The following is a 20,773-nucleotide window of genomic DNA, read 5'->3' as shown; positions in this document are numbered from 1 at the left end:
GCGGCTAGACGCTTGAGATTCCTTAGCTGGCCCTTTGGGAATGGCTTAAAGAAATTCTCCAACCTAGATCCCTTTTCTCTCCTCCATTACATCAACAGCACTGGATGGCTATAGAGGGTTTTCTCTTCCCTAAATTCTTTCGCAGGTTGTGGTCCACATTATGGTATCAAGACGGCACGCAAGTGCTACTTGTAGTGTACTCTTCCCATCTCACCTACCTACCCTACCTAGCGCTCTAGCGAAGCGGTAGCATACATTTGAATATATGCTCGTATATTACGCCCGTTAGCAAATCGATCTAAGAGTCGCTAGTTCGCTGCTCCTATTTGAAAAAAAGTTACCGCATTATGAAACTAGCAGGGCTTATTGAGTATAGTCCAAACTATTAATAAAAAAATATAAGAAAAAAATATGGTGTTTTTCAAAAATGACAAAAAAATGTTTACCCAAAGTTTTGAAAAAAAAATTTATTTAAAAAGAATTTCTCAAAAGAATTTAAAAATTGCTCCAAATGAAAAAAAATTTAAAAAGGACAAACAATTTTTACCAATACTTTTGAACAATAATTTTTTTTTTTTCAAAACTGTTTATCAAAATTTCAAAAAAAAAAATTATATTTATTTTAAAAAAGTAACCGAAATATTTATATAATATCCTGAAAAAAAAAATAGTTTAACATAAATATGGATTCGCAAAATGGCATTTGGCTCGTGGTAAGAAAATCGTATTCAAGTTGGGTTAAATTCAACAAAATAGCTACAATGCTTTGAAGGTTTGCTCAAATGTAGACATGTTTTTTACTCTGCGTTGAAGAATCTTAAGACTAGCAAAGCATTTGAAGAAGAGGTGTCATATTCAGTATACGAGGGCACTACAACTTTATAAAATTACTTTTCGTACTAGCTACACCGTAGAGAAAAAACTTAGGCAATTACCACGGTGAAAAAAATTGAGGAGGTGTGGCCAATAACAGACCGTTATTCGGCTCTCAGCGAATGTGACAGAATCAGCTGAGGGGCTGACATAACTGTGGCCACGAAGCGGTTTGTTTACGAAAAAAACTATGATTGTGTTAGTGATATACGAACAAATAACCAATTACCCTTCGTTGCCGTCTGAATAACGACTAATGGGACGAGTTTATGAGTACATGTGAAATGATCGTGCAGAATTCGGCTGGCGAATCACCCCGTGATCTGATTGTGAATCTTCCCTCACAACTTTGGCCATTGTAATTGGCCAAACCTAGTAACTATATCATTCTTGGACAATTACGAACACTTGACCCCCAAATTAAGGGGAGCAAGAGGAACTAACTTAACATGGGGTTAATATTATATCGACGAAGTCTGGCACAATTCAACTTCAGTAGTATTTATGTATTCAGAATATATGTACTCAGCATTAAGGCAAGAAAGTAAGAATTGCAATCAAGTTATAAGCGAAGTCAGGAAAATCGTTGACGAAAAGTTGTGCTATTTATAAACATTGCTATGTTAACATTTTGCAGATAGCGATGCGAATAAATTCGGTCATCAATCCACTATGGTATTTACGGTTGCTGTAATTTAAGTTTGCATACCAATGGAGAGTGAGTACACATACGTACATACATAGATACACCGATGTTTGTTTTATGTTCTGTTCCACATAGCCATGGACACAAACCACACATAACAACAAAACACACACGAATTTTCGACGATGATGCCCTACGCGACTCGGGCTCAAGTTTGTGCAGGTAATCCCAAACCAAGAAAAGCAATGAAAATGGCAACATTCTATGTTTATCCTCAAATGCTGCAATAACCCTGTAGGACTAAGCAAGTTAGTTGCAGACTTTTATTTATATTTATTGTTTTTGTTAATTGGAACAGTGTAAAGCTAACAGCTGCGATCAACAACTCTGATATGTGCCTTTGATTTCATATACAATTTTGTTGTGCTTCCATGGCTTGCAGATCAAAAACAAAAATCACTAAAAAGGTAAAGCATGAAAAAATTGTATCAAAAGTTTTGAACAAAACCTTATTTAAGAAAAAACGAACGAAATGTTTCAAAATGATAAAAAGAATTGAACAAAAAATATAAAAAAAATCTGATGTTTTCAAAAATGACCAAAAAAATGTTATCAAAAGTTTTGAACAAATAAGTATTTCGTTTCAAAATATATATATATATATATATATTTTCTCAAAAATAATAACATTTTTTCAAAATGACAAAAAAATTACCAATAGTTTAAAAAGAAAAGTTAATATTTTTCAAAAACAAAAACTCTCTAAAAAAATAGGCTTTTTTTCAAAATGAGAAAAAGTGTTCAATATAACAAAAAAAAAAATTTGAACAAAAAATATAAGAAAAATCTGATGTTTTTCAAAAACTACAAAACAAAAGTTTAACAAAAGTTTTGAACAAGAAACTGGTTTGTTTACAAAAAAAAATACTTTCTCTAAAAAAAACGACATTTTTTTTCAAAATGGCAAAATAAATTTACCAATAATTTTGAACAAAAAATATAAGAAAAAATCGTATGCAAATCTTATATCTAAGTTAATATTTTTCAAAAAATGTAGTATGATTATAAGTCGGATATGCCTTAACATTAATATTCATAAACATTTTGTTTTGGCTTTTATTTTATTGTCCACTTATGCATTCACTGTGCTGTGCCGTTTAAATATAGTATCATATTTCTTAAAAGGTTCATTACACTTGAAAGTAAACGCAAACATAGCTAACGTAATTATTTTATGCGCGGCGCGTGAATGCTAGAATCATATTACACAAGTAAACACCGAAAAATTGTTGTTGGCTTGCATTGATAAAAATTACTATAAAAACGCTTGTACTTAGTATGTAAGATACAAGAAAGAAAATAATCGTTTCCCAAGCTGGATGACTAGCTTGGAATGAATGCGTTTGGCCTTAGAAAAGAAGAAGAAGAGTAGAGCAGGAAGTTGCAAATGCAGTTTTTGATTGTTCAGCATTTTTTGTGTACTTTTGAGCATACATTTCAGATCAGTTGATGCTAGGCTTTAGGTTGAAGTGCAATCCTCACAAAGTATCTAGGCTTTCGGTAAGCTGAAAATATGAAAAATTCTTTGAGCGAATTGTTTTTGGTTTTTTGAAAGCACTTGAATATCTAACATTTTTCACACCTTCTAATGATCCCTATTGTATTTTATTTCATAATTAAGTTTATTAAAAGCCTACATAAGAATAAAATTATTATGTAAACTAAAACTAAGTTTCGGAGGCATTGGACTTGGAGATCTTGCATACTGAATATGTTGGAGAAATTTCCCAAAATTTCCTTATTTTTAGCTGCAATTCCAAACAATAAGCGAGTTCATTGGCACAAATTATTATTATTGTTGTTGTTGTTGTTGTTGTAGCAGCATAAACACTCCCCTTACATGTATGGGGAATAGTGCTGGAGTGATGCGTGCTTGGCCGAATATAAATCCTAGTCATCCCGATAACGTAGAACCGACTGTCGAGGTGAGATTTTCACACCTTACAAACCACCAGTGCACTTCATAACAAACCCATCGAAGTTATTGGAAAATTAATCGTTACCTTACCACATTACCAGCGCACTTAATTTTAGAATAGTTTATTTTCCTACATGGTTTTTGACAATTTTTCTAAAACATAAGTATGTCCACACATAAATTTGTATGCTCAATACTCGTACATACACAGCGATGTAGTTTGTTCGCATTTTGCTTGTAACTGACATTTGCCTACAGCCATTTTGTGCGTTTGTGTTGACAGGTAACAGCAGGAATTACGAGCTCAAAGAGCGGAAAATGGAGAGACTGGGCAATCCGTATAAGCACTTACAAATACATACACGCATACATATGTACTCGTTTGTCGAAGTGTACGCAAGTGCCACTCTGTGACTGGCTTCCTTTATTCAATCGCACACATGTCCCGTACGCGCTGAGCTTAGCTTGGGTGCACAGGTGACCGACCTGACCCGATGTGCAGCGAAGCCAACGAGGCCACAGGAAGTCAAATTCAAAATTAATGATGTTTGGCAGATTTCCGTAAACGTGTAGTCATTTTCATTTGATTTCATTGCCTGCGACAGCCTGCCTCCCAGCCATAGACTTGTGAGTGCTTTGTCTCGGCTTGCTGACAATTTTTCGTTTTTCGTTTTTTTTTCTTTGATGGGCTTATCTTTTGATTGCTACTATTAGCAAATGTTTCTGTGCTCGTTGGCACTGCAGCTGGTGTGGGTAAGCTTTGTATTCATTGCTCTCCACTTATGTAAACACGTGCATTGCATAAGTGTTTGTGTGCACACACACACAAGTACGCTTCTTTACAAATGCAATGCAATCTTAAGTGCTGCTGCTGTCATTCCTTTTGATGGAGCACTTTCCAGTTTTTGTGTTGCCATAACTCACATTTGTATAAAAATATGCGAAAAACTGTTCGATTTACACCATTGAACTTAGTTGGTGCAGCCGGTGAAAACATTATAGTAACAAAACATTCTGATTAAAATAAAAAATAAACAAATAATTGGCGCTTACACTTTTGTTAGTGTTTGGCCGAGCTTCTCCTCCTAATTGTGGTGTGCGTTTTGATGTTTTTATACATGTGGAGGGACCTACAGGTTTAAGTCGACTCCAAACGGCAGATATTTTTATGAGGAGCATTTTCCCATTCCCATTCGGATTCGGCAGCGGCCACAATATTTTGATTTGTTTTTACTGCTTTTTTATTTAATTTTTTCTTTTATTTTAACTATTTTTTTATAAAAACATAGTATATTCTACAACCAAAAAACATTTTGTAAATGAATTATAAAAATTCCCAAAATTTTGATCTAAATTTAAAATTTTTCAATCAGAATTTTCAAAAAAAAATTGAGTTCGCAGTTTTATGACGCATTAAATTTGCTTGTAACAAAGTGTAAGTTTCGAGTGGCTCGGAATTCTCGTTGATTTTTGATCACTTTTCCCCCTTTACGGTGTTGCGCATCTCCTCCGTGTAAAACCAAAATGTGCATTCGTGTTCTTGGCTACTGTAGGTGACGAAAATGGAAAAAGAATATTTAATTTTAGATCCATTAATAAATAAATTACTGGGTTTTCTTTTCTAAATTAGTATTGTACAATGTTGCGACCTTACACCTACGGAGGTATTTGACTTTTGTCTAGTTAGGGAAACTTCAAACAAAGGAAACTTTTTAACGAACTTTATGAACTTATTTTCAAAAAATCAATTTTTGCTTTTTTAAATTTTCTAAGTACGTTAAGGCGGCCGCCGTAGCCGAATGGGTTGGTGCGTGACTACCATTCAGAATTCAGAGAGAGAACGTCGTTTCGAATCTCGGTGAAAGATCAAAATTAAGAAAAAGTTTTTTCTAATAGCGGTCGCCCCCCGGCAGGCAATGGCAAACCTCCGAGTGTATCTCTGTCATGGAAAAGCTCCTCATAAAAAATATCTGCCTTTCGGAGTCGGCTTGAAACTGTAGGCCCCTCCATTTGTGGAACAACATCAAGTCGCACACCACAAATTAGAAGGAGGAGCTCGACCAAATACCCAAAAAGGGTGTACGCGCCAATTATATATATATAGAAGTCCAATTATATATATATTAAGAAGTCCGGACGGGCTTGCACAATATAAGAGAGCGTTGCCAGGGATATAGAGAGGGAACGTTGCCAGGGATATAGAGCCGTCAAGGCGTCAAGGCAAGTGCGAAATATTATCGGGAAAGTATTATGGTGTTTGCTTTGAAGTCGTGGGCGGATAAATATTTCGGTGGCAGACCATGGACGTTTGAATAGGACTCGGCACTGTCTCACAAAGCTCGAGTGAATCAAGAATGGCTAAAAACCAACATTGCGAACTTCATAACGTCCACATAATGGCTCTCAACTTCACCAGACGCGAACCCGATGAATTATTCTCGTTGGGCCATTTTCGAGAGTAAAGTCCGAACCAAAATATTCACCAGTCTTGAGGCGCTGAAAGAGCCATTGTCCGCGAGAGGGCCTTAATAGCTGCAAGTCATATTCGGGCAGCTTGCGATTCGTTTCTGGACCGCTTCAAGGCCATAGTCAAGGCAAAAAGTGGTCGTATCAAGCCAAAGTGAAGTGATTCTTAATTTTGCATTATTTTCGCACAATTTTTACTTTGAATTGTATAAAAGTAATTTTTCAAACTAAATTTATGGACTTTATAATTGGTTACATTTCGAGTGCCGAACCCTGTACTAAAAGTAAATAAATAAATAAAAAGTGACTACTTAGAGAGCATAGTCAAGCATATTTTTTTTAAATCATTGAGGGCAAGCAATTTCTGTGGACGGTGTTTCATATCGGCGCATGCCGAATGATTTTTCAGCTAATAATGAGAGGACATCCTTTTTTCAGTATAGGGATATGGCTTCAGGAACATGGCGCCACACCGCACACGGCCAGAGAGACCTTAGCGATACTGCGTGATTTCTTACCTAACAAACTGAGAAGCCGTGCGGTGAGATATTCTGGGCCCCCAGGTTGCTCAATCTTACACGGAGTGCACAACACCATGATAATCAAAGAAAACGAGTAGCAGCACTTTCACTTTTGACCGACTTTGATGTGGTTTTTTGGATTTCGGCTCATGTGGATAGCGCCATTCAGCCGCCTGTTGACAGGTTTGCATGCCAAACTTATGTACCTATGTCTCATCACCTGTTATGATGCGCTGGATTAACGCTGGGTCCGAATTGACTTGCTCAAGCATGTCTTCAGCCACCTTCTTCCGATGAATTTTTTTAAAGAAACTCAACTCTCTCGGAACGAGCCCAGCAGCCACGCGTCGCATGCCCAATTGATGGTGTAAAATATGATTGCAAATTGATTCGTTAGACACGCTAAAATCACGAGCTACCTCCCTCAAACTTAAGTGATGGTTTTTCAGCACCATTTCCTTGACTTTGTCGACGACATGCCATCAAAGGAGGTAAGTAAGTTTCACATTTATGTTTCAAAAAGGCTCAAACGAATATCATAGGTGGGCACTTTGCAGTAACAGTAAAAATGCAGTAAATATAATATTTTACTGATATTGCAATTTAATTTTCATTACCAGTAAACTTTTACTGATTACTGAAAAAAATATTCTTTTGCTGATTACTGAAAAAAATTGCAGTAAAAATATTTTTTTACTGATTACTGAAAAAAATTGCAGTAAAAATATTTTTTTACTGATTACTGAAAAAAATTGCAGTAAAAATATTTTTTTACTGATTACTGATTGCAGTAAAAATACTGTTAATATAATTTGATTTGCTATTAGCTATTAGCCTTTCTTAACACAAGCATTTCAAAATTTGCATCGCTGAGTTTTTGCCTTCTGGACCGATTTACAATTCCAGCGAATAAAAACAACCGTTCTACAGGTGCAGATGACGGTAATGGGGTATTATATTTTAAAAATACGTTTTTAATAGCCTTGTTGTTTCTTGTCGTTCGGCCAGGTATAAGAGCGTTTCTTGAAGATAATTTTCCGAGGCAGTGGAACCACATTGTATGCTAATATCTATTGCTTCTGCAATAGGTCTCATAAGCTTTACGTATTCCTCTAAGTACTCAAGCTCACCACTGAGAATGGTTTGGATTGTACGACAGTTACAGTTATGGGGTTATTATTTTGTTATTTAGGAAAATAAGAGAAACAAAAAAAAGAAAGAATTATTGAGTACATAAATGATTGAATTTCGTGATGAGAGTGTATTACATGTTGACTTCCCATAAACAGTAAATATTATACTGATAATGCAAATCAAATTATATTATCAGTAATTTTACTGCAATTTTTTTCAGTAATCAGTAAAAAAATATTTTTACTGCAATTTTTTTCAGTAATCAGTAAAAAAATATTTTTACTGCAATTTTTTTCAGTAATCAGTAAAAAAATATTTTTACTGCAATTTTTTTCAGTAATCAGCAAAAAAATAATTTTTACTGCAATTTTTTTCAGTAATGAGTAAAAAATATTTTTACTGCAATTTTTTTCAGTAATCAGTAAAAAAAATATTTTTACTGCAAATTTCTTTCAATAATCAGTAAAAGTTTACTGGTAATGCAAATTAAACTTCATTATCAGTAAAATTTTACTGATTACTGCTATTTGTAATGCAGTAAATTTATAATGCAGTGTGCCCACCTATGACAAATATTTTTACTAAACATGTAAGCTCCTCGCAGATCCGCATATTCCACAACGATTTCCTGCCCGAAGAAAATGAAACTCGTATTCGTAACTAATATTCATAATATTTTCACTATTTATTTATTGGACTTAATTAATTGCATTCGTCATCGTAGTAAATCAAATCGAAACTTATTCAAATAATACACAAAGGGCTTTCATGTATGTTATCTGTTTGTTTATATGTAAATGACTCCATGGGAGACAATTCAAATATGCAAAATTCATGCTGCCTTTTTCGTTTTTTTTGTTTTTTGAAATTGTTATTTAATATATTTTTTCTCGTCGGCGCGAATTTGTGAGTAAAAATGGACCAACAATGTTAAAAGATTTTTTTTGTTTCTTTGGATTTCACTTTTTATAAGATACACTTGTCACAGTTCATAACTAAAATAGTACAGCGTTTTTTGTTTTTTTTTGTTGTCAATTAATACTAAAATTTTAGAAATTAGAAAATTACAAAATATAACAAAATTTAAACACATTCGCTTGTGTCTAATTGTAATAAATATATTTGTGTGTGTGTGTGTGTTTTCTTATTTTGTTTTAGTTTTTCGAGTACATAACTCTGGGTGAACATTCGCCTTTTGGAGTTTATATGGGGCGAACAGTTTATTCAGCTAACAAATATTTATCAATTTGACTATCATTTCATTATTTATTACATTACAACTACAACTATGAAATTCGACTAAAGTATTACACATCTTCACTTTCTTACATTTTCGTGCATTTTCTTGCTTAATGCAATTCTTGAGTAGTATTCTGCTTCTTCAAGATCAGAGATCAAAACCACTACTTACACATCTACGATACTTTATATAATTGTAATTTAACTACACCTACATAAATACACGTAGTCACTTGTCATTTGCCACTTGTCACTTGTTACAATTCATTAATAAATACAACTACTTAGATAGGCAGAGTTACATGCATGTATGTGTGTGTATATATGTGTTGTAGTAACTATGTAGAGAGTTAGAGACAGAAAGTCAGACATGGAGAGAGAGACAGAGAGTTTATGGAAGTTGTTAAGTTACGAGTAGCAAGAATTGCGTGTTTGTATAGTGAAAGGGCGAGAATTGCCGGCACGCTTCCACGTTGTACGCCTTAGAGTATACAACAGGAGCGTTCCATTTTCTTCTCGATCTTTGGCATCTCTTGTAGCGCCAGCTCGACGTGTTTTCGCGCCAGCCACGACTGTTTTTGCAAGCGATTCACAATAATCCGATATGCGCCAATTATATCGCTACGTGGCCCATTTTGTAGCGCTTCACGTAGCATTTCCGAGTTGATGCCCAGTTCGTCGAGCAGTTGACGTGCTTCGTACTCGAGCGGTTTCACCAATGTCAAATCATCGGTATCTGTTGGCAGCATAACAAAATCTCCCGTCTCCACATCGTAGTTCTTGAAAAGCGGACAATCGATAGCCACATCCAAATTCCATTGGCGATTCTCACAACCATGGCCATTGGCCAGTTGTCGCTCCTTCTCCAACTCCATTGGGCTGACTTTCTTTTTCAGCGTGCCACAGAAGAACGAACGCTTCGGTGTGTTGGGCTTCGATGGCTCTTTGGTGAGCTCGTTGGGCAGATCACGATTGATTTCGATCGGATGTAAGAAATTATCTACGAATACCCCATCACTTTTGCGGGTATTCATGTTGATGGGCGGCTTGTTGGTCACCTCCATGTAACGTTCGCGCAGTGAATACGATTTGCGCATGCGTCGTGATTTGGAGCGCACCCAGAAACCGGAACGTTTGACGGGTTTCGTACGCAAATTGATCTCGTACTGCATCAGTTCGGCGCTGAGCTTCGGATAGCAAACGAATTGACTGTTGAGCATGTCATCGATGGTGGGGCGACGTGCGGGTATGTGGATGAGAATGCGTTCTGAAAGAATAAAAAATGGTAGAAAAATTTAAAAAAATAGATATTTTGAATCTATACGCCACGTACTGAGAAGTAGAAATACAATGTGAAACATAGGTATAATAAATCAAAACTAAAATGAAGTAATAAATAAACTCAATTGACTCAAATATTAAAGACTGAGACTCGCAGACAGTTAGAAACAATAAAAAAAACGAGATAAAAGCAAGAAAAAAAAATCGTAGTTGAATGCAAAAAGAAAATTGTGTGTGAAAAAAATTAAAATCCGGAATCAAAAATTAAATTCGATTAACTCAAATATCCAAATCAAAAACTGAGATTCGCAAACTGTAAAAAAATGCAATCCCACGAAAAGCTCGGTCCTCGCACTTTTCCAAATTTACCTCTTTCCCTGTTTCATTCCTCAAACCCAAAAAAAAATTATCCTTTCCATTCTTTCCATCCTTACTCCCGTACAATAGTCAGCGCATTATTTGCATTGTGGCTGCTAAAACAAGCAGCAACAACCACTTTAGCGAAATTCTCAACCATCTGTGCGATCCTTCTGGCAGAAAAATGGGAAACGCAGACGGCGCTGCAAGCAATAATAAGGCCTTGTTCCTAAGCAATGACAGGTGGGAATTCCCACTATTTAGGACTGGTAGCGGCAGGCTAATCACCTAACCTGTCAGATATCAAATAGATTAACGAAACCAACGCAAGACTAAGTCTTGTCGAGGCCCTATGCTCCCTAGAGGAGTGAACAAGAAAAAAAAGTGTGAGAGGAAGAAAAAACTTAGTTGAATGAGAAAATTCACAATTTGAGCAGGAAAGGAGAATTTTGTGTGAAAAAATAAAACTCGCAAATTTAAAGTCTAATCCCAACTGACTCAAATGCACGTAACGCCTTTTTATGATGTTTTTTCTTTTAATGAAATTATGCTTGAAGTACAACATGGAATTTATATGTAAATAGCCCTAATGCCAGGAATTTGGAAAAGTTTGAGAGACAAACAAGACCATCGCGCACCATCTTTTGTGATGATAAAAAGTGAAGGGAAATGAATTTTAAATTTAAAATCGTGAACAGCTCGAAATGTTTATATTTATTATTTTAATATTATCACTCACATGCGATTTCCATGAAAAATTAAATAAAATGCGCGAGCGACGGGTTTGAAAAATAAAAAGCTAAACAAATAGTCATATAAATAAAGCTAGTCTGTATTAATTTTTTTTGGCTCTCAAGCGATTTATATAATTGCTAATATATCTTCAAATCGCAGATATTTACAGTCTATGGCAGAAGAAAATAACTGGATTTTTGACGCCAGTGCTAACTCAGGTTAGTGTCGTTCGAAACTTTCCCGTAAACGTAAATAAACAAAAATGAGTGAGAAGTACGCGAAGCGTTTTGAGGCGATATTTTTATGCACACATTCGAAAGGGCCGAAATTATCTTACGCCGCGGCTGCAAAAGTAATTAAAAAATCAAAAAAGTTTGTTGGGATGTGGATTTAGCGGTATAAGGTGTACAAAACGTTGATGACTTTTTCGAGCGCTGCTTGAAGCGAGTAACGCCAAAAAAGCAAGATAAAGTGATTGACCAACTATTTAAGTGGGACCCATCTTGTTAAAAGGGGAATAGATGTGAGTATCAACACCATTGAACCTCGACTGAAGGAGGCGAACATATCCTACCGCCCCACATCATCAAAACCACTGCTCTCACAAAAACACATTGAGAAATAACAAGAGAAGAAAATGGCGTCACAGTAGTGGACTGGCCTTCCCAGTCCTCAGACGCCAACCCCATTGAAAGTGTGTGGGAAACTATGAAAACACATTTTGCCGGAAGGCCAGTCCATGGTTTAAAGCAACTCGTTTGTCAAGTTCGCAAAATCTGGTCCTCTTTGTCGACGAACTATGCAGAAAATCCAGGCTATACTCGACAACGATGAAGACTACACGGCTTATTGAGTAATTGCGACTTTTGTACATACTTTCATGTCAAAATTTTTTAAATATATATCTTTTATAATATACTTCATAAATAATCGCGGTTCCTTTCTTCTGACATAGACTGTATATACACTTGTAGATATTAGTAAATAATTAATTTGCCAACTACTTACGTATAAGTCTTATGCAGGGCAAACTCAATTGTCCAGGCAGCAGGTAGTCACCTTTTAAAATGGCCGCCTTCAATCCAGGTATTGTGGGCGCTCGAAATGGCATATTGCCGACAACCATAAAGTAAAGCAATATGCCGAGCGCCCAAATATCCACTGGCGCGCCGATGTAATGATCATCCGAAAAGAGTTCGGGCGCTGCATAAGGCGGGGAACCACAGAATGTGTCCAGCTTCTGATTGGCACCTAAAAACAGAGATAAATAAAAAAAATGAGCAACTACAATATTAAGTAAAATTTGCGAGGAAAAATTAACCATTTTTTATACGACATAACTTTTATTAAATACAATTAAGTCTAACTTTGATAAATTTGGTTTGGACTCAACTTCGTATACTCGCGCACATTTTAGGAACATTTAATGTGAGCTAGTTGTTAATTTTTTGATTCAAACAAACGCATATTCTATAAGAGTTATTAACTAAGGAACGGCCGAAATTTAGTTTTAATATGCAAGTATAAAAGGTGGGCATGGCTTTCATCCAAGTCTTGACGAATTCAATTAAGTCGTCATCGAGATACTCGCATTTACCTAAAAGTGGGCATATCACCGAACGGTTTTGAAATTTTTTGTAAGCCTAGTGTTGGAATTTTTCTTCAATGATAACAGAGATGTATTACCATATTGATGATTCCTGGCCCACTTTTGTTGGAATTGTATGTTAATGATCACAAATCACAGTGTATCGTTATTTACAAAAATACGTTTTAACTTGACGACTACAATAAAGTAAAACTTAACAATTCTGGTATAAAAAATTGTGGACTCTGCAAAGAAGATTGGAATAATTTTTAACAGAACTCTGACTAGGAATAACCACATCTATAGTGCAATAGGATACGTCTGTACTATGCTACGATCATTAAAGACTGTTCAGCACTTTATATATATGTAATTGGCGCTTACACTCGACTCTGAATAGCAGATATATTTTTTTATGAGGAGCTTTTTCATGGCAGAAATACACTCGGAGGCTTGCCATTGCCTCCCGAGGGTCGACCGCAACTAGAAAAAGATTTTTCATAATTTTGATCTTTTACCGAGATTCGAACCGACAATATCTCTCGAAATTCCGAATGGTAGTCACGCACCAACCCATTTGGCTACGGCGGTCGCCGACGAATACCCCTATTGAATTTTTCGCATTTTTTTAGACCAATTGAAACGAGTACACCTTCAAATTTTTATCAAATTTCTAAAATTTCCAACAAAATTGGTATCCGGGTAAATAGTACGGTTACTGCTGAAAGGTTTTTCAGTACTACATACACTTCCATTTGCAATAATAGCAGCTTAAAGTTTTGGCTATTTATATATTTTAAGCAATTTTTTTCTTTTTACTTTTTTGTTTAATTTATTTCATACCACAGCAAAAACCATATAAATGAAAGATTCAAACTTTGTAAAAATTAAAAAATGAAATTCTAAAAATTTCGATCTCAAATCTCAAACTTTTTTGCTAGAATCTTCAGAAAGATTCTGATTATCCAGTTTTGCAGTTAAGGAGACCTGGGCTGGTCTAAAAATTAAAAAAAATCAATTTTTTGCTTTTTCGATATTTCGAAAGTATAGTATTTTAAGAATATACTGTGAAATTTTGGTGCGAAAATTCTCAATATTATAGCTTCTACAGCCCATTAACTGGGTAGAGAGCGGTTCGCGCGCTTCTGTACCTCAAACTTTAAACTCATTTATTTCGAAACGACTTTTTTCGGCCTGATGCTGTCAAAAAAAAAACTATTTAACCGAATCGTCTGAAATTTTAATTTGTTGTTCAAAACATCAATGGCTATCGCCCGTACTAGAATCATAATATTATTCCAATTATTTCGTATTTTTTTTTATTAAAAAATCAATTTTTTGTCAATTTTTTTTATTATAGTACGAGACATAGTCATACTGATTAATAATGTTTTTTGGGTTTTTGTGTTTCAGATAAATAGAAGAGCCAAAATGGACCACACCGTCCAGGTACAATTTTTGGAGAGAGTCAGCTGCAGCGTAATTTTTAAAATTATTAAAATTAAAAAAAAAAAGTTAAATAAAAAGCCTAAAAAATTTTAATAATGTTTTTCATTTTTTTTTATTGTAAAAAAAAAATCCTGAAAATACCTTAAATTTTCGAGCTCTGGACCACTTAAGTAAATGTATTATGCATTTTCGTCCATATAACGGAAGCTCGAGATATTTTTTATATGCAGAAAATTCACACCAACAAAAAAAAAACTTTTTTTAAATCAACGCGATTTTTGAGTTACTTCAAATTTGCACTGTCTTATACCAAATTTTAATGGGCTATAAAATGCATTTTTTTCTAAAAATTCTGCTTAAAGAGTTTGCAAGTTTGTTAAAAATGTGATGATTTTTTTTTTAATTTTCTGCAAAACTCGAGACTTTTAATTTTATAATTTTTCTTGTAGTACAATCTATATTTTTATGGAAAATGGAAAAAATTAATAGTCAAAACTTTGCAATATAAAGCACTTCTACTACTTTCTACTATAGGGTTTTGCAATAGGTGCGCTTCAACTTTTTTCCGATAGGGAGGGCGAACGACGCAATATTTTTTATTTTTCGCTTGTCATTTGTAAACTTCATTAGTATACATTTCATCATGGAACGCTACACACTTGTGCAACGATTGCAAATCGTGCAAATTTTTTATGAAAATAATCGTTCTGTTGCTGCTACTTTAAGAGCATTACGGCCATTTTACGGTCCATTTAACAAGCCGTCCCGTTTTGGGGTTATGTGAAGTCATTGGTCTACAGTAACAAGCCGGCGACGATTTGTGAGCTCAGAGCCAATATTGAACGCGAAATTGCTGGAATTTCGGTCGATTTATGCGAAAGAGTGGTCGAAAATTGGGTTCAACGATTGGACTTGGTAAAACGTGCACGCGGTGGTCATGCAAAAGAAATCAAATTTCATACTTAAATGTATATTATATGTTCAAACTCGATAATAAAAAAAATTAGTTAAAAAAGTCAAACCGTTTGTGTTTTATTCAAAAAAGTTCAAAAGTTGAAGCGCTCTTACTGAAAAACCCTATATTATGAAATTCGTAATGAAATGTAACATCAAATGACTCATCACCCCCTTACTGATGCGACTAATTGCATAGTAAACAAGTAGAGGGGGACTCTTAACCAACCCACTCAGCAAGTGTCAAGCATAAACGGCATACGAAATAAACGAGTTTAGAAGCCTCAAACCGTTTTTGTACAGACAACAGAGCGAATAACAGGAATTGCTTTCACACAGATGCTAGTCCACCATTTGATACTTAAGGCTGTACACCATTGATGCGTACCCTAAAATTGGTCTACCTAAAGAAGTAAAGAGGTTTTGGTTTATTGAATTCCTTAAAGTACTACCGTTTAATGATTGCCAAAATGCCCTTGGGTGCATGCAGAAAATAATTAATTTACAATATTTTTTAATACCGCCCACTGAATATTTCTGCATTTTAAATGAAATATTCGCAACCGCGAAACTTTATAAAATATTTCAAAAATTGTAACCCTTAGCAACGCTTCATTTCCTCCTAAACATTCCGCCATATTTTATACAACTTTGTACACAAGCGTCTCCATACGCACACACAAACGCATGTAGCCATAACCATTGCCACTTACCATTGATAAGTTGTGTGCTAAAACCGAAATCAGCCAGCTTCAAGCGATCCTCTGACAGCAGTAGCACATTTTCAGCCTTAATATCCCGATGTACAAAGCCCAAGTTATGCTGTTACAGAGAGGGAGTGAAAAAAAGAAAACAAAGTAAAACATGTATTTCATAGGTATGCATGTGAGTGTAAGTGAGTAAAGAAGCGCCAGTAGGCAGGACAATAAGTGCAGTGTCAGAACACACAAATCGCAATTTAATGGACAACGGCAGTCGACAACACTGCCACTTTGCCATGCATTCGGAGAGTGTCCTTTTTCGTCGTCGCCGCCGGCTGGGCGGCTGTTGTCTGTGCTCAACCGGCCTGCGCATAAAGTGCAATGTAATTGCCAACTGCTTACCATGTGTTTTACGGCCAGCAACAGCTGCTTGTACAAGGGTGCGGCGTGTATCTCCCGCAGCGGACCACCCTGGGTGATGTGATTGTAAAGTTCGCCGCCGCGTATCCATTCGGTGACCAGATAAACACGTCCCAGTGTCTCCACCACTTCGAAGAGTCTGCTCCGACGCATAAAAAGGAAAACAAGTAAAGTAAAAATAAAAGTTAAAAAAAAAAAGAACAACAAGAATGTAACAGCAGTGGTTGAGAGCAAAGTGATATGGTATCAAATTGGCAAAAAACGGCGGAAACAGCAAAGTGGCAAAGTCAGAGTCAAGCTTTTATGCTTGGTGCCACTTTGCTGTTACTTTGGTATTTTCCATTTTTGTTTTTGTTTTTTAACTTAAGTACTTGATGCTGTGGCTTGCAATGGATTGAAAATGGTATACAAATGTGAGTATACAAACAATCACACACACATGCATATTTTGCGTTGCACATATGCAATGAAAAGCATTTGTAATGGGTGATCCATATAAAAGTCTCTTTTTAAATCGTAGTTTATTTCAGCACCGAAAGCTCTTAGCTGTAGGGAATATTCCCTATTTCAGTTACATCCCATATTTTATATGGTGGAAATTACAATATTATATTTAGTAATTTACTTTATTTTATTATTTTATTCAATTTTAAAAATTTTTGAAGTGAAACTTCTTACGCGTCGATGGACGAGCGAGAATAGAGAGTAAAATTTCAAGGCCATGCAACGTTTTGGGCATTTTCGTACCGCGAGATAGAAAAAAGATCTAACGTAGAGGAAAGGGAGAGAGAGAGCTATACCTTATATATATCTTAGATACACTTTAGGCTATTTTTCCTGAGTTTTTCTTTGTGGTTGTAATTTCTAGTGAGAAATAGCACTACCTACTTTTTGGCGCTTGTTTGTTGGCGCAAACTTGTAGGAAATATATTTTTGGTACCTACTTTTTGGCGTTATATTTCCTTAGTGCCTACTGTTTGGGGCGTTATTTGGTCCAAATTTTTTTGGCGTTTTTTTTTGGGTGTCTACTTTTTGGCGCTTATTTCCGTTTCCTGGCTAGTGCTTGTGCGCACTATAAAGTGCTATCCATTCCGGCGTCGAATTTATTGGTATTGCCTTACGGTAATTTGTGCCGTTGCTGCGGTGCTAGAATCGCTGCGTTTGTGCGGGTGACAAACGCTCGGAGTAGTGCGCGTTGTTGCCACGGTTTGTGTTGGGCGTTTACCTACACAGGTCGACCCTTCTCCGTTTTTTGTAAATTTTGTCTATTTGTATTCTCTGCAAATGTTGTGAATTTATTTAGATATATAGTCTTTCTCTCTCTATCTCTCATTATCCCTGGGGTCTCTCTCTCTTTCTTTATCTGCCTTGAAAGTTTCACTTCTGTTTTGTGTCCTATGCTACACGTACTTTTTTTATCTGTATTTCTTTCAGTATTTTATTTTATCATAAATTATTTTGTTTAATTGTTTATTTATTTTTTTAGTTTAGTTTAGTTTTTATTTTATTTTACAAATTACAAAATTTTTTGAGTTATTTTGTTTTGTTTTATAATTATTTACTTTCCGTATCTTATTTAGTTCTAGATTAGTTTTTTATTTTTTGTTTAATTTTATTTTATTTTATTTTAAGTTTTTTAACTTTTTTTATTTTATACAAAATCGTCTTTTATATTATTTATTTTTATGTTTTTTTTTGCTTAATTTTTTTTACTTTACTTTTTATTACTATTTTCTGTTTTTTAATCTCACTTGTTTCCCTCATTTAATTAAAATTTTTATTTATTGTAATTTCATTTTGTTTATTTTTTAGTTTGGATTATTTCATTTTATTTTGTTGACATTTTTTTTTTAGTTTATTCCAATTTATTTTATTTAATTCATTTAATATTATTTAGTGAATTTAATTTAATTTTTTTAGTTCTTTGTATATATTTTAGGTAAATTATTTTATTTGATTTTATTTTAGTTTTTAGCTTATTTGTTTTATTTGTATTTGATTTAATTTTGGTAATCTTTGATTTTCTCTGAGTTTATTTTTTTTAAATGTAATTTAAATGAAAATTTCTTAATTCTTTTATTTTATTTTATTCTATTGCCTTAAATTTTTTATTTTATCTTTGTTTTATTTTCTTTCAGTATTTTATTTTATTATGTATTATTTAATGTAGTGCTTTATTTATTTGTTAAGTTTTATTATACTTTATTTTAATTGTTGTTTTTTTTTGTTATTTTATTTTAGTTTTTCAATTTTTTTTTTGTGTAATTTTATTTTGCTTTATTATTTTTATTTCATGTTTTTGTGTTATTTTATTTGGTTTTACTTTATTTCATTTTTATTTTGTTTAAATTTGCTTTGCTATTTGTATTTTCTTTCATTTTATTTATTTAATTTACCTTAATTTAATTTAATATATATAATTTCTTTCTTGAATATACTGTAGGTATCTTATTTTATATGAATTTTATTTTACATTATTCCGGCTTTTACTTTATGTATTTTTACTTTCATTTTATTTTATTTTGTGTTATTTAATTGGATCCCATTTAATTACATAAAATAAAGAAAATATATGTATATATGCTAGTTCCAATTTATTTTACTTTATTATTTATTATTATCATTTTAGGATTTTTTGTGGTTTTGCGTTTTATTTTATTTGATTTTGATTTATATTATTTCTTTATTTTATTGTTTTATTTTATGTTTATTTGACGTTTTTTTTACTTTTATTAATTTTTTCCACATTTTTGTTTTTATTTTTTAATTTTCATTTATGCATTTTTGATTAACTTATTTTATTTCGTTTTCTCCATTTCTCTTATTTCTCCAAAAACACATTGTATTTACCCTGTATTCACCCTGTACTCCTTTTTTGCTTTAAACACATGGATGTATCGAAATACTGCAACACACACACATTATGAGAAATAAGTACTTGTATTGAGTAGGCGAAATGAATATTTCCAGTTATTATTAATTAATTACATCGAACAATCCGTCCGATAAAGCTTTTCCTGTTACAGAACTTGAATTCAGCTCCAAGTATTAAAATTACTCACTGTTCATTCATTCGAAAGGATGACTTTTGCTCTTAGTTCATTGATGCCGGAACTTATTACACAGAATATATGCATGTTTGCATGCATGAATGTGTGAATGTGTGTAAATAGATTCAGTTGTATTCCACTCTTCATAGGCCATTTAGTATTATGCCTGAATTTCCCCTCTTTTACCCGTCCCTTACCTTAATATATTGGGATGATGCACACATTCGAGTGTCGCTATTTCACTGGAGAGCATACGCAGCGCCTTCGCATCCAAACCACCACGGTCAACTACTTTGATGGCCACTTTGTCTGTGAAAAGGAAATGGTAATGAAAGTGATCGAAAATAAGAGAGCGAAATGTATTGTGAACAAAGTCAAAAGTTAGTAAAGAGGATATTTTTTACAGACTCTCGAACAACAATTGATTGCAGTGGCTTTTTCTTCCACATGAATGCCATTGAAGTTAATACAAATACGATTCTGTGGATTGCTGTGTATAAAAGTGTGTACAAATAGGCTTTCATGTATATAACAGCGCCAGCTGCATGAAGTCACGATGCAGAGAATACAGAAGGTGGCGCCTCAGGAAACCGCTACTTCATTTTTGGCGAATTTGACAATTGAGTGCCGTCAATACAGGCAAAAAAAAAACAAGTCTTTTTGTGCACTTGTGTACACGTGCAGATGTATGTGTTTACGATTTATTCTACATATATTCGTTTGGCTCTTCCACTACTTTTTGCCTGTTTAGTTGCTGTATTAACTTTATGACACAGGGGAAGGGGTAATCTTGTATGATATCATTTCTGGTATGAAGCAATAGTTTGAATTGTATTCCAGCAGAGTGTTCTGTTGTTAACAGCAAAAGTCATTGAAGTGAGTACGTACAGTTATTTCCTATGGAGATATAGGTGGAGTTCTATGGCATGCACTCTGTTGAAGCTTACAGTGTGGTTTGAAGTATGGAATGTCACTTTAAGTATCTCTCTGAGAGATTGCACAGATGAGATGTCTATAGAGATGACTCTATTTATTGCTCAAAATTGTTTTGTGCCTGTTTCGGCTCCAAGCGTACATTTGACGTATTTCTGAAAATATACACCATTAAAAATACTTCCGTCTTGGGCTGGGTTTGATATTCAAAACTTATATGGGAACCAATAAATTCCATAACTCATAAATTGGAGCTATACGGGAAAGTTAGGAGTTTCTGTATTCTGCCACGAATTTTCTCTATGCCATAAAAGTAGTTTACTTGGCGTCGTGTCTAGCAGGGATATTTCTCATATTACTGAGGCTTCTTCAGCTATTAAGCATTTTCTTTATGATAGCTGGAATAATAGCAAATGGGTGTGGAGGACAAAATTCTTCTACATTTTCT

At 34.3% G+C, this 20,773-nt stretch overlaps 1 protein-coding gene across 1 annotated transcript in view; it reads right to left on the bottom strand.

The window, feature by feature from the left end:
- Nucleotides 1–8,271: 8,271 nt before the first annotated feature.
- LOC129247139 (MAP/microtubule affinity-regulating kinase 4) overlaps nt 8,272–20,773 on the bottom strand; it is a 36,623-nt gene continuing 24,121 nt past the window's right edge. The window contains exons 3-7 of the mRNA XM_054886090.1: nt 19,590–19,701; nt 16,325–16,481; nt 15,935–16,043; nt 12,239–12,481; nt 8,272–10,124 (exon numbers count right to left, since the gene is read on the bottom strand). Coding sequence (XP_054742065.1) covers nt 9,340–10,124; nt 12,239–12,481; nt 15,935–16,043; nt 16,325–16,481; nt 19,590–19,645 — 1,350 coding nt within the window. The 5' untranslated portion in view covers nt 19,646–19,701 and the 3' untranslated portion in view covers nt 8,272–9,339. The remainder of the gene's footprint in view (nt 10,125–12,238; nt 12,482–15,934; nt 16,044–16,324; nt 16,482–19,589; nt 19,702–20,773) is intronic.

This window comes from Anastrepha obliqua, chromosome 5, assembly GCF_027943255.1.
Source record: "Anastrepha obliqua isolate idAnaObli1 chromosome 5, idAnaObli1_1.0, whole genome shotgun sequence".
Taxonomy (NCBI): Eukaryota; Metazoa; Arthropoda; class Insecta; order Diptera; family Tephritidae; genus Anastrepha; species Anastrepha obliqua.
Note: the sequence above shows the minus strand (reverse complement) of the source record. Positions and strands in the feature narration are given on the sequence as shown.